Below are 13,956 nucleotides of genomic sequence, written 5' to 3'. Positions count from 1 at the left end.
ATTACTTTCTCCAATAGAATAGGCACACTTTCACATCTACAATTAAAATCTTCTGACAAATTCCTAAGCTGCTGACTGGCCTAGTAATTCTAACCCTGGAGGTGGCAGGACTCCCGAGGGGACAGAGAGCTACTACAGGAGTCCCCAGCTTGATCTTTATTAGCCATAATAAAATTCAGACATGGATAGAATATCCATAATGTTGTCTGTAATAAAACTAGAAGTCGTTAGAAAACATTACAGAAATCTATTGCTACTGAAAATACAGTCACCCATAGAAAACTAAATGTCTACAGTGTGTTTTCTAATTAGAATGAAGCTTTTCTGCTCAGACAGAGAAACTCCCTTTAAGCAAAGAATAATAGTGAATTAACAATAAAGTATATAAAGGCATCAATGATGAATAAGGTTAATGTCAGAAACGTTAGTAATTTAACATTTTTTTTCTAAAATATTCTTACAATGTAGCCCAGGGTGACCTAGAACTTCCTAGGTAAGTCAGGCTTGCCTTGGAATCTTCTTGCTTTTACCTCAAAGCTGCTGGTACCACGGGCATATAAAACTCGGCCTGGCTAAAGTCTTTGATCTTTAAAATACAGCAATAACTTATTAACAAAAACACAATTTTTTACTGTTTTGACCTTCCTAATATGAAGCTTCAGTCTTGACTTGAACACAATCAGGCTTCTGAGTTTTATCCTTTCTATCTATGACTTCTACAAAGTTTACTAAACTATGCAATAAGAAGTAAACTGGTAGCAACTTACTAACAAGGGTGTGTCTGAGACACCTTTCTTCAAGACAATCAAGAGGTCTTCCTTTAATTATAGAAAAGATGTGCAATAAAATGTACTGACACTCTACTTCTGCCTATCTACCCTTGTGTATATTCAGAAACCAAGTCAAGTACAGTTGTTTCTATTGTTACATTTTTATCTTAGACAGGTCGTACCAAAAAGTTCAACTGCCTGTATTCTACTCTCACTATGATTGATGTTTCAGCCCTTCAGTGAAAGTAGCATCCTCCCCTGTTTGAGGTAAATGATCTCTTGCAGGCACACCATTTGGATATCTAGAAGAGGTAATTTATCTCAAGTGGGAAAACACTATCACAAAACCAAAAAGGTTGCCACCTGTCCAGTATTTATAGAGGCAATATGAAAACTGCAGTCTCTGCCCACTGCTTATGAATTTATCATCAAAGTTTATGAAAGTAGTAGTCAAACACTGTACACATTTTCTAAAAAGTGGCCTCAAGTCCTCATTATGAAACTTCCAGCTTCATGAAAAGGTAAAAAGTAGCGTTAGTTCCATTAAGGCAACATTAAGTTTCTGTAAGGCAAAGGACACTGTCAATAGGACAAAACGGCAACCAACAGATTGGGAAAAGATCTTTACCAATCCCGCATCAAATAGAGGGCTAATATCCAATATATACAAAGAACTCAAGGAATTAGACTCCAGACAGTCAACTAACTCTATTAAAAAATGAGGTACAGAGCTAAACAAAGAATTCTCAACTGAGGAAACTCGAATGGCCTAGAAGCACCTAAAGAAATGTTCAGCATCCTTAGTCATCAGGGAAATGCAAATCAAAACAACCCTGAGATTCCACCTCACACCAGTCAGAATGGCTAAGATCAAAAACTCAAGGAATAGTAGATGCTGGTGAGGATACGGAAAAAGAGGAACACTCTTCCATTGTTGGTGGGATTGTAAGCTTGTATAACCACTCTGGAAATCAGTCTGGTGGTTTCTCAGAAAATTGGACATAGCATTACCTGAGGACCCAGTTATGCCACTACTGGGCATATACTCAAAAGATGCTCCAACATATAACAAGGACATATGCTCCACTATGTTCATAGCAGCCTTATTTATAATAGCCAGAAGCTGGAAAGAACCCAGATGTCCTTCAGCAGAGGAATGGATACAGAAAATGTGGTACATTTACACAATGGAGTACTACTCAGGTATTAAAAACAAAGAATTCATGAAATTCGTAGGGAAATGGATGGAACTAGAGAATATTATCCTGAGTGAGGTAACTCAATCACAAAAGAACACAGATGGTATGCACTCACTGATAAGTGGGTATTAGCTCCAAAGCTCAGAATACCCAAGATACAACTCACAGACCACATGAAGCTCAAAAAGAAGGAAAACCAAAGTATGGGTGCTTCAGTCCTTCTTAGAAGGAGTAACAAAATACTCAAGGGAGCAAATACAGAGACAAAGTGTGGAGCAGAGACTGGAGGAGGAGCTGTTTGGAGGCTGCCCTACATGGGTATCCATCTCATGTGCAGTCAACAAACACAGATACTGTTGTGGATGCTAGGAAGTACATGCTGACAGGAGCCTGATATACCTGTCTCCTGAGAGGCTCTGCCAGAATCTGACATATACAGAGATGGATGCCCACAGCTAACCATTGAACTGATCATGGTGTCTTCAATGGAGGAGACAGAGAGAAGACTGAAGGTGCTGAAGGGGCTTGTGTCCCCATGGGAAGGGCGACAATACCAACCAACCAGAGCTCCCAGGATCAAAACTGCCAGGCTGGGAACATGCATGGAGGGACCCATGGCTTCAGCTGTATATGCAGTGGAGGATGGCCTTGTCAAGCATTGGTGGGAGCAGAGGTCTATGGTCCCATGAAGGTGGGATGCCCCCATGTGGGGGAAATTGTGGGACTGTGTAAGGGTATCCTGGGTCATGGTTGAGCAGGTGCCTAGAACCCCGAGACTCTGCATGAGTACCGGCAGGAGTTCAGCCCCCCCCAGAATCTAAGGTCCTGAAAAGCAGTCATGTCTTCATAGAATTATATTGTTCAGTCACACAGGCCAGACTATAGGCCTCAGGCCCTAGGGATTTACATACTAATGAAGACAAGAGGGCAGAGCAAATTAAGCATAACTCCCCCAGATCCTCCCCCAATCCTCCCCCTTTCTCCCTCCCTATATAACTCAGGACTGCCCTGAGTTCTGGGGGGTACGCCTAGATCCATCCACCATCCTCCATGACAATAAACCTTTCTGGAACCAAGGACTTCCTCGTGTCATTGGGGCCTGCCGCCATCAAAGCCTCTAAGCCGCTGGAAACATAGGGTTTCTCCCGAATGTGGGACCTGCCGCAGCATGGAAGCCTCTCCAGGGCCCCACCGCTCTGGCCGTCTCTAAATTTTCCCCACAGGAAATCAAGGGCGGGGAGGGGGAGTGGGTGGATGGGTGGGGGCACACCCTCATAGAAGCAGCAGGAGTGGGGCTGGGATAGGGAGTTCCTGGGGGGGAGGGGGATGGAGAAAGGGGATAACATCTGAAATGTAAATAAGTAGAATATCCAATAAAAAAAGAAAAAAAAACAAATATATTAGCTAGGAATTCCTATTAGCCAATGTCTTAGTTACTATTGACATAATGAAACACCATAACCAAAAGCAACTCAGGGAAGCAAGAGTTTACTTCAAAACTCAGTTCATCATCAAAAGCAATGAAGGCAGAAGCTCACACAGGGTAGGAGCTTCTCACACAGGGTAGGGTTGGAGGCAGGAGCTGAGGCAGATGCTATGGAGGGGTACTGCTTAACGGCTTGCTCCCCATGGCTTGCTAAGCCCTGCTGTCTTATAGAACCCAGAACCACCATCCCAGAGATGGCCCTCTCATATCAATCACTAAGAAAATGCCCTACTGGCCTGCGAACTGCAAAGAAAAGGGAAATTGTGATATTTACAGGAAATGGACAAATACAAAGTTTTTTCTCTCATATACAGGTTTGAGAGAAGGAGAGGGACCAGCAGGAAAGGCGTGTGGGAAGGACTACGGAAGACTGAGAGGAATAATAGCAGAGCACCATTACATATACACTGAAACTGCCATAATAAAACCCATTGACTAACTTTTTAAAACTAATTTTAAAATAATATGGCTAGCTAGCACACCTGTTTATTATACTAAATCCAAACCCTATCATTATGTTCTTTCAAAAACCTACATTTTTGCTTTGAACCTATAAAATCAAAATTCATAATTTAATTTTAAGACAGCCTAAATAAATCATAATACTATATATTTATCTAAGCTTATATATATTATATACATATGTGTAGATTTAATTTATTATATCTTAATGTAATATTTTAAATAATTAAAATTTTGATTTTATTTCTATTTCAATCCCAGCATGCTAATGTTCTACTAATGTATTAAGTATGCTCATGGCTTACCAACATCAATGGCCACACCTAAAAATAATCTGAGAACCATAAGCTTCCTGGAGCCTAGGTTTAGATACCTGAAATTTTAATGAAATGATTCTTATTTATGTTGACCTATCTTTAAACTTTAAAAGGTATCTCAGGTTATCTTTCCCTCTGTGCATTTACCTCACTGAGCAGGACAGTCTCAGCAGGGTCACACTAACTTCACTGACAATGCATAATGACTATTTCCAGTCTACTATGTAGCTCACCCAGAGCATGTGAACATTTATCCCAGCTTAGGAAGTCCAGTTATCATTACACAGTTCTAACACATACATGTACACAAATACACACAACCTGAGTCATGGGAAACAAGCAAACCTTAGATCTCAGGAAATCACTGCTTATAGTAAATTTCATACATGGTAGAAAAGAACAGACTACGCAGGTTAACTCTATCCAAGACAGATTTTTAAAATGAATATATCAACAAATGAGACATGGCATTTTCCACTGGCTCAGCTAGTATTGCTCAAGCTTCTGAAACTTATGGCCAGAAAACAAAACAAAGAAACAGTGTCTCCATTACTTTAAAAAGAGAAACTTTGGGCTGGCAAGACGGCTCAGGGGTTAAGAACACCGGCTGCTCTTTCTGAGGACCCTGGATTAATCCCTGCATTTACATGGTGAGTCACAACAGTCTGTAACTCCAGATTCCGAGGATGCAACACCCTGTTCTGGCCCCTGTTCGCACCAGGAACACACAAGGTTCATAGATACATACATGGAGGCAAAACATCCACAGTTAAACTTGAGAGACAGAGAAAGAGACAGAGACAGAGACAGAGACAGAGACAGAGACAGAGAGAGAGAGAGAGAGAGAGAGAGAGAGAGAGAGAGAGAGAGAGAGAGAGAGAGAACACTACTAATAGAGTATTTTTCATAGGAAAAACAAACCATAGGAAAAAGGGAAAGAATAGAGTTGATACATTTGCCAAAAACAATTCATTTAATTTCCTATATAAATAAATACAAAGTTTGTCATCAAAACTTTTTTTACATTCATTTACATGTTTACATCATGAAATACATGTTTAACAATCTCTCTGTGGCTAAGTAAAAAACATATGTACTTTCTTCCAAGATTATTAGAATTTGTACCATAAGGAATTTCTGGGCATTTGTTCTTAAGTATATGTTGCTAAGACATAATAGGTGGTGGCCATACCTGTTTTGCTAATGACTTCTTGCAGCTCGGTCATAGAACTGATAATCGCACCTAGAAGGTCAGAACTGGTAAGCCAGGTGACTGCCTGTAAGCAGCGGGACTGTTCCCTTTGATGTTCTGCAGAGACATAAGTGCCCGTTATGAAATGCTACAGGTTATTAAAAATCCACATTTAAATTTCATAGTAGCTCAGTAAATCGGATTTTGTGTGCCTAATGTTTTCTAGAACAGAAAATCTAGTTACATGTGATTGACATTAAGTAACAAGCATCTAAAGAAGACAACCATTTCCTTTAGTTTCTGATTTGTTACAACAGCCTGCTTCTTAGCAGTTGCACTGTCTGCAGGTACAGTGGCAGGACACTTGCTTGGCACAAGGCTAGCCTTAGGGTTGAGCCCCAGGCATGAATGTTTAAAAGTTAACAACTAAATCTACTCTTTCCTCAAAAATAGTAAAACATTCCCAAAAAATGTCATCTGAAAATTCATATTTGTACCATTTTTAAGCAACTCTTTAAGATATTCTTAACTCTCATCATTTTATTCTTATTTCATATGGAAAGCATGGATAACTTGTTCTGAGAATTTTTAAGTGTCTATTTCGGGTGATTGCAATTGAAAAACTGATGTATAAACTCTCCACAATACTGTAAAAAAAATTCAAATGCAGTAAAGCTAGACAATACTGAAATTATACATATTTGCTTCTTAATATCATTTACAACAAAACAATCAAGGCTAATTTGTATAAAATAAACATTTATATACATATACATCTGAAGACATACTGGACTGTTACATGATTTGACATATTACATAATTCTTTGAAGGTTTTATGTAATAGCCAACCGCATATACATTGTATTTCACTTACACATAACTTAGATTTTTAAAAGCACAAAGACTCTTACTTGGAAATTTGTGCTTGTCTTTGGGCTCCCCGGTACACACTAGCATGCCTATGCCTTCTTTACAACTTTCCATCCAGGTGAAAAGAAAGGCACAGGATTGGCCCAAAAGCTTGAGTCTGTTTGCTGCCAAGATTGCAATCACGCCTTTCCGGAACACACGAATCAGTCCTTTGAATGCTTTTTTCTTCGTTTTGGCTTCTTCTTGTTTCTTCTCATCTACCACTGACAATGCCTGGGCCAGGGTTCTAATTTCCAGTTTGAACAGTTCCAAGCTGTTGACTTGCTCCTGGAGAAAGTCCCTCTGTGTGGATAAGGCACATGACCTGCTGTAGAGGGGATACAGTGCACCAGCCATCAGCGCACACGCCGCCAGCAAGCACGTCTGTTCTCTCTGAGTCTTGGACAATGTGGTTTTGAAATGTGAATTCTCAAGAATCAGTTGTTCATGGGAGTTCTCAATACGGTTCAATTTTTCCGTGTTTTTTTCTGCAATTTCTTGAAATTTCTATAAAAGAAGTCAAATAATATATATAATCTTGAAACACAGAGAGAAATATACTTTTGATGAAACGACAACATTCCTTCAAAGGATCTGTTATGAAATATCTGAGTGCACTACAGTGGGCCTGACAGGTTTGAATGTGCACGTTGACCTTAAAAATCTCTTACATGGAAGCTTTACATAAACTGTAACACATAAATTTGAGAGTATTTCATGAACTTCCTGTGTTGTTACACATGAATATACATATGTAGAAAGGGAAAAGGAGCTGGAGAGATGGCTCAGTGGTTAAGAACACTGACTGCTCTTCCAGAGGAACCAGGATCAATTCCTAGCAACCACATGGCCGCTCGCAGCTGTCTGTAATGCCCGGATCCAACACCCTCACACAGGCATACATATGCAGGCAAAACACCAAGGCCCATAAAATAAAAAATCAGCACTTTTTTAAAAAAGAGAGAAGTGAGCTTTTTGAGCCTAATTTCTCTTTTCTACTCCTCAATAATTACTATTTCCCCTTCATCAGAAACTACACTAAAAACTGGGGCTTTTAGAGTAAAAGATATTACCATTGCCAAAATAAACAGAGTAAAATTAGTGATACAAGAGACAGCAGTCGCTGAGCGGTTGGCCATTTCTGACTAGGAGAAACTTGGAGGGGAGTAGAAGCTTTGTTTCAGCACCTAACTTCCCAGGCAGAGCAGCGCACAGCACAGAGCAGCACACAGTGGCTCTGGAGGGAGGAGAGAACAGTGGAGGCTGGGCCTTCCTAGTTCTCTAACCCTTTCTCCATAGTTAACATTCTTAGAATTCAAATTTTAACTTGAAACCAAAACTAAACATTAAGTGGAACAACCACATCCCCATAAGCAGTAATAAACTGGCTACCTATGAGCTCTTCTGTGCAATCTGGCTTTGGAGGTAAAATGAGAAAGGGTTTTAAACTAACGGGTTCCACTTTATTATTCATTTACCATTCAATAAATATTATAGATTACTCACTAAGTTTAATATGCTATGCAAACAGATGTCAATCATTACTATGGTGCAATGCTATGGCAGACACATGTCAAGTTGTCTGAGCACCAAAGGGCACGTGACAAAATGATGCTGACAAGCTTTTGGAGAGACCGACAGTTAAAGGAGGGGGAGTGAGACACACAGGAGAGGAAAATTTAAACCTACACCATTAATAAGGAGGCTACATAATAGTGAGCTTTTAATAATTTAACCTAACCTTTCAACCAACCACGATTTAACAGCCACAGTTACATTTTTATTTCAAAGTGAACCATCATGACATAGCCATGAACCTCTTTGTCTTTGAGCAAACTAAGGGAGTTCAATTCTAGCATGTTAGTCATTTAGAAACAGAGACATATTATCCTCGGTATCCGCGTGGCAAAGTCAAGTTCTGTCTTCATAACGAGAATCCTTCAGGGACATTAAAGGAACTATTTCTCTTTGTACTACTGGTTTAAACTGTACTATGTGAAAAATTTAAAGTTGATCTTTGGGAGAGGCATATGATGTCTTATTCAAGAGTTGCCCGGTGAACACCCAGAAGAACAAAGGGCACTTGTAAAATTCACGTTGGCAGGAGCACCTCAAAAGATATCAGCATCTAAGGCAAGCCATATAAACACTCAGCCACAGTGCAAGGTGCGGTGTGCAAAGGCTGCCATGGGCAGTGCTGGTGGGCAACAGCAAGATAACTTCAAGCTAGCAGACATGACAACTGAGGAAAAAATAAATCCTAAGAGATAGTCTTGCAAAGACAAAGAGCAGGAGGAGACACTCAGGTGAAGCAGAAAAAGGAAAAAGGAAGGCATAAAAAAAAGTCACTGTTTGAAGGATTTAACGTATTGTGTGCCCTCCTTTCAGTGAAGGAAAAACTGAGTTTTAGAAATGCATTCTAAAATGAATGGGACTGGAAATGGGAGGTAGCTCGCAGAATGGAACTATCAAGAGAGGTGACCCAAGCCCAGGAAGACCAATGCTACACTAACCTTTCTCACAGGTAGATCCTAATTTAGGACTTTTAGATTTGAGTGTAGTTGCTAGTGACTGTAGAGGCCAGGAAGCTAGGAGCAGGGCTAGCAAAGGGGGGAGGAAGGCAGAAGGCATGTGCTATATGGTAGCAGAGGAGGCCATCACTGGAGGCAGAATGGTTTCAGCAGGGACGGGAGTTACGGGACCACAGAGCAGAGGGGATTAGCAAAAACCATGCATGCATGAAAATGCATGTGAAAACCTACTGTCACAAGCTAGCTTTTTAAAAGTATAAGAGGAAGTATCCTGCATAGATGGACAATGCTGCCTCAAGAATCCGTGATACCAGATATGGGCTGCCCCCCAATGAGCTGTTAGTGAAGGTGACTGCAAAGGACTTGAAAAGAATACAAGCTATTACCCTTGTTCGTCATTGCCTACCAGAACTAGTGACCCTCTTACTAAAGACAGTACACACTTTGGTTGCAGGACATCAAAAACTCATACTGGAACTGAAATGAAGGCTCGATCCTTGCTGGATAGCTTTCAGGGAGCCAGAAGGGGCTATGTAGGCTGCTGGGAGAGAAAATTCAACACTAGTCTCACTGAGCTGTGAACCCTGCAAGCTGTGAGAGCAAACTGCTTGGGCAAGATACAGCTACAGGTGCCCTCGCTACATGACTGCTGCAGGGGGTGATCAACCACTTTCTGCTTAGATCTGAGGCCCAGTCCACTGAAGGGAATCTGTGGTCAGTACTGCAAACCAAGTCACAGTAGCTGGGAGTCACAGGCCCCAGGTAGGGGGATGTGGACTCCGGTTGGTGGGTGGGGGGTCACAGCTACTAGTGTTGTTTTTCTAAATAGCCATGGTGTCAAACTGCCTTCTAAATATTTATGTTTCTACCCACAGTCCTTCTCCCAGTCTTAGTTAAGGACTGTTGTTCACTGTGGACAACAGGCAAAGCAAAAACTCATTCCTGATGGAAGCTGCTGAGAAAACGTGTCTGTTGGGTGTTCATCCCCAAACAAGACATTTATATCACCCCCTCCAAAACATTACAGAGGAGGGAGGAGGAAAAAATGGGAGAGTCAGAGATGAGAGAGAATGTCATGAGGCACTGTCTGCCTAACATGCACTCTCGGACTCATGGCTGTGATTGCCAGCACGGGAACTGCACAGGCTTAATATTTCATCATGAAAAGGAGAGTGGCTCGGGAAGCCCCACCTCCACCTGAGAGGCTCCTGGGGGGTAATGGTTGCTGGTGAAAGGGAAGCATTTTCTTTAGTATTATAGCTACTAGAAAGTTGCTCCAGTAAATAACCTCCCTACCCATCCTATACAAGCGACATCAATTTAAACTTGTAAATTCATAGGAAGGAAGGATGGAAGGGATAGAGGGAGACAGGGAGGGATGGGCAGTTTAGCAAGTGAGGGAGAGAAATAAATAGGGCACCAGGGAGGGAAAAATGACCAAACATGTAATTGACACATATAGAATTGCCAAAGAATAAAATAAAGAAACATTAAAAGTATACCAATATCAGAAGGGAGGGAAGAAATAGTTCTCCCTCCTTCTGTTGCACACTTTAATTGTTTTTTATTTATTCCAAAGTGTCCTTTTCTAAGACCTGGTCTAGTCATATCTATGGTAGGAATGGTAAGAAGTGAAGGAATAAAGAAATAAAAGTACTGTGTCTTACTTGCACCTACATCTCCACTTAGGGCCAATCTGTGGCAGCGTTAGCCTACAGTGTAACGGAACTATGTCCCATGGCTCCACACAAATGCCATTAGCAAAATAAGCAGTGCCCCAGGAAGAAAGGCCGTTTCCACACACAACATCTGAGCAGTGATGCCTATGGGGACTGCGTCTCTGTGCAAGCAGTCGCTAAGCAATCTCTAAGAGAAGAAAGAGTGCAGCTCTGGGTATAGGAGATGAATCAGAAACATGGGCATTTGGTAAAACAAGAGCCAGAAGGCAAGACACGCTACTCTGTGGAAGTACGAATAACTCTAAATGCCTAGAGAGAAGGCAATGGCGGGAAGCCGAGCAGTCACACAGCATGTTGCTGAGAGACTTGTGTGGGAAGTTAAGAAATTTAACTCCATCAGGAAAGTTGTAAGACGACGTAAAATCCCAGAACAAAGACACTTAATAAACAGACATGAGAATCAGAAACATTAATAAAAACTGCTAAGTCACAATAGTCTCATGGAATGTGGTTAGAAAGAAAAGCAAATCCTGAAGGTTAATTCTAGACTCTTACTGAAAGTCAGGCAGGCCAGTTCATGGAAAAGCAAAATGGGAAAGAAACTGTGCAAAGCGTGTGAGGATACAGGGGGCTGACCAGTGACAGCCATGTGAGGATACATGGGGCTGATTAGTGACAGCTTTGTGAGGATACACAGGGATGACCAGTAACAACCACAGAAGCAGAAATAAAGTGAGCCCTGTATCTCATGCTTTTAATGTGTCTCCCAAAAAAAATCTTTGAAAATATACTACTTGCTAATTTTATTATATATTTTAAATATATAAAACGGTATTAGTTGCCACTGGCATAAATCAGCTAGACTGTTGGATAGCTAAAGTGAGGCAGGTTCATTCAAGAAAAGACTCAGGGGGATGGACAAGAACAAAATATAATGGCATCCATGTAGTCATGAAAATGCTGCCTGTGTGATAGCATGCACCTTTAATCCCAAAACTTAGGAAGCAGAGGCAGGCACATCTCTGAATTTGAGGCCAGCATGATTACAGAGTGAGTTCCAGGACAGCCAGGGAAACACAGAGAAACCCTGTCTTGAAAAAAAAAAAAAACAACAAAAAAAAGAAATAAAGAAAATACCATTATGAAACTTTGTATGCTAACAAAATAGCTAAAAAGTGAAAAACAAAACAATAAAAATCACCTCAGTCCATGTTAGCACATGACAAACCTTCAGCTCCCACAGAGCACACAACTGCACAGCTGAGACAGGTCCGTTTCATAAATAATAAAACTAATCCAAGTCCTTAGGCTGGACAGCCTTCCCATCTGAAGAATTCAACTTTCCCCTCAAGTCACAACAGGCCTTCCCCCATGAAGCTGTCCTGGAGCTGACGGAGACGGAGAGCTTGGTCTGCTCTTTCACATTAGCCTGACGGCTGCGTGCCACAGTTTCCCATGTTCCCTGGCTCCCTCTATCTCCCTTTGCACCATCAGAACCTTCCCAGCCCTTCTCCGCTGTCTATTCTGATATGCTTTCCCATCCTTCCCATTCACAATGATCTAGATGGTGTCTGAACCTAAAGACCACTTAGGCATTTCATCGCCACGCCACCACTCACGGATTCTGAATACTTTGGACTGCTTGCTCCTAGAGGATAAGAATTACTTACCACGCAGTCTGTCACAGGGCTCTGTAGCCTATGGGTATCTAACAAATACTGAGTGAATTAAGTAACTCTATAAAAAGCATCCCTGAGCTTAGCACAGTGTTTTGTCCAGAACAGCAACTGAGTAAAAACCTAATTGATGAAAAAAGCTTTACAATGTAAAGAACAGGGAAGGAAAATCTAATAAAGACAAGGTAATTTCCACATATATTTTAGAACTTACAAGCCAAAATTCTGTATTAAATCGATTCTGGCTTTCCACAGGGACTCTCAGAGATATACATTATTTACTGTGAAGTTCTCTTGAAGAACAAAGCCTGTTTGATGATCAGGCTAGAATCAGCTGTAAAGCAAATCTGCTCTAACAAAAAAAAAAAAAAAGTGTTCTCCACCCAAGGATATTAAAGGCCAATATTTTAAAAACAAACATAACACACATCAATTTCATATGGGGCAAAAGAATTCCTCATACTGAAATAACCTTCCCTACCTTAGGCTGTTTAATTTGAAAATAATAATAATCTTCTCAAATTCTTCCAGAACACCATTCTTATCTTGACCTTTAAACAACTCAAAATATATGCTGTATATCTTTTATCCAAATGTCTTTAGCATAATAAAATTATTGTGTAATTTGACTACTTTTCTTTTTCTCACTGAAAAATTCAAAAGTCCACCCAAAATCTAGAGAAAGGATACCTTCTTCCTTGAGGAATCTCAAGCTTTCAGGGCTGAGTGTTTAGTTTGTGGAGCCCTGCAAGCTTTCAAATGCTGGGCCAGAAACCCAGGAAAACAGTTGTTTTCATTACATTCTGCTGATCATCATGACAGGGCAAACTACAAACTGGACTCAGACACCAAGGACTTCAGTCAGAATATCTTGTGTAAGTCACTTATCTTGCCTTTTATGCAACACAATATTGAAACAATGACAAACACAAACAAACCTAAGATGTAAATACACATGTCTTTTAAAACAAAGAGCATTTTGTGGAAACTGGATCTCTCACACAGGGGTTATGGGGATGAAATGGTACAGCCACTTTCTTTCTTTCTTTTTTTTTTTTAGATTTATTTATTTTATTTATGTAAGTACACTGTAGCTGTCTTCAGACACACCAGAAGAGAGCAGCAGATCTTATTATAGATGGTTGTGAACCACCATGTGGTTGCTGGGAAGTGAACTCAGGGCCTCTGGAAGAGCAGTCAGTGCTCTTAACCACTGACCCATCTCTCCAGCCCCAGTACAGCCACTTTCAATGACAATTCGACAGTTCCTCAACAAGCTAAACAGAATCACCATACGATCTAGCAGTTATGTTATCTGTATCATATGTATACTATATGTGTGTATACATATACATGAACCCTCAAGTTCCATAAGGACTATTTAAAATACTATCATTACATACATTAGCATGTCAAACACATGCCACAAATGAAATACACCTAAGTTTATGCTTTTATTTCTAATGCAGTACAAATTATAAAATTCCCTTTAGCTCAACCAGATCCTCCTGGGACAGAGCAGAGGGGTGAGGATATTCTCCTTACCGTTAGATGTATTGATACCAAAAAGAGATATTTGGTTGTTTGTTGACTGTTAAAAGATAACTTTTCTAAAAGTTATCAGAATTACCTCCCACTTCTACCCTGCACATTCCTTGTCTTTCTGACTGGGAAAATTCCCTCTCGCGCTCTCTCTCTCTCTCTCTCTCTCTCTCTCTCTCTCTCTCTCTCTCTC

At 40.6% G+C, this 13,956-nt stretch overlaps 1 protein-coding gene across 2 annotated transcripts in view; it reads right to left on the bottom strand.

Annotated features, from left to right (window-relative positions):
- The window catches only part of Ccdc171 (coiled-coil domain containing 171), a 301,438-nt gene that overhangs the window by 162,316 nt on the left and 125,166 nt on the right, over nucleotides 1-13,956 (bottom strand). For both annotated transcript variants that reach the window (XM_028753630.1, XM_028753631.1), the window contains 2 exons: nucleotides 6,338-6,842; nucleotides 5,427-5,543 (listed from right to left, as the gene is read on the bottom strand). In XM_028753630.1, the coding sequence (XP_028609463.1) occupies nucleotides 5,427-5,543; nucleotides 6,338-6,842 (622 nt within the window). The remainder of the gene's footprint in view (nucleotides 1-5,426; nucleotides 5,544-6,337; nucleotides 6,843-13,956) is intronic.

Source organism: Grammomys surdaster, unplaced genomic scaffold (assembly GCF_004785775.1).
Source record: "Grammomys surdaster isolate TR1022 unplaced genomic scaffold, NIH_TR_1.0 125951, whole genome shotgun sequence".
NCBI classification, from domain to species: Eukaryota; Metazoa; Chordata; class Mammalia; order Rodentia; family Muridae; genus Grammomys; species Grammomys surdaster.
This window is presented reverse-complemented; position numbering and strand designations above follow the sequence as displayed.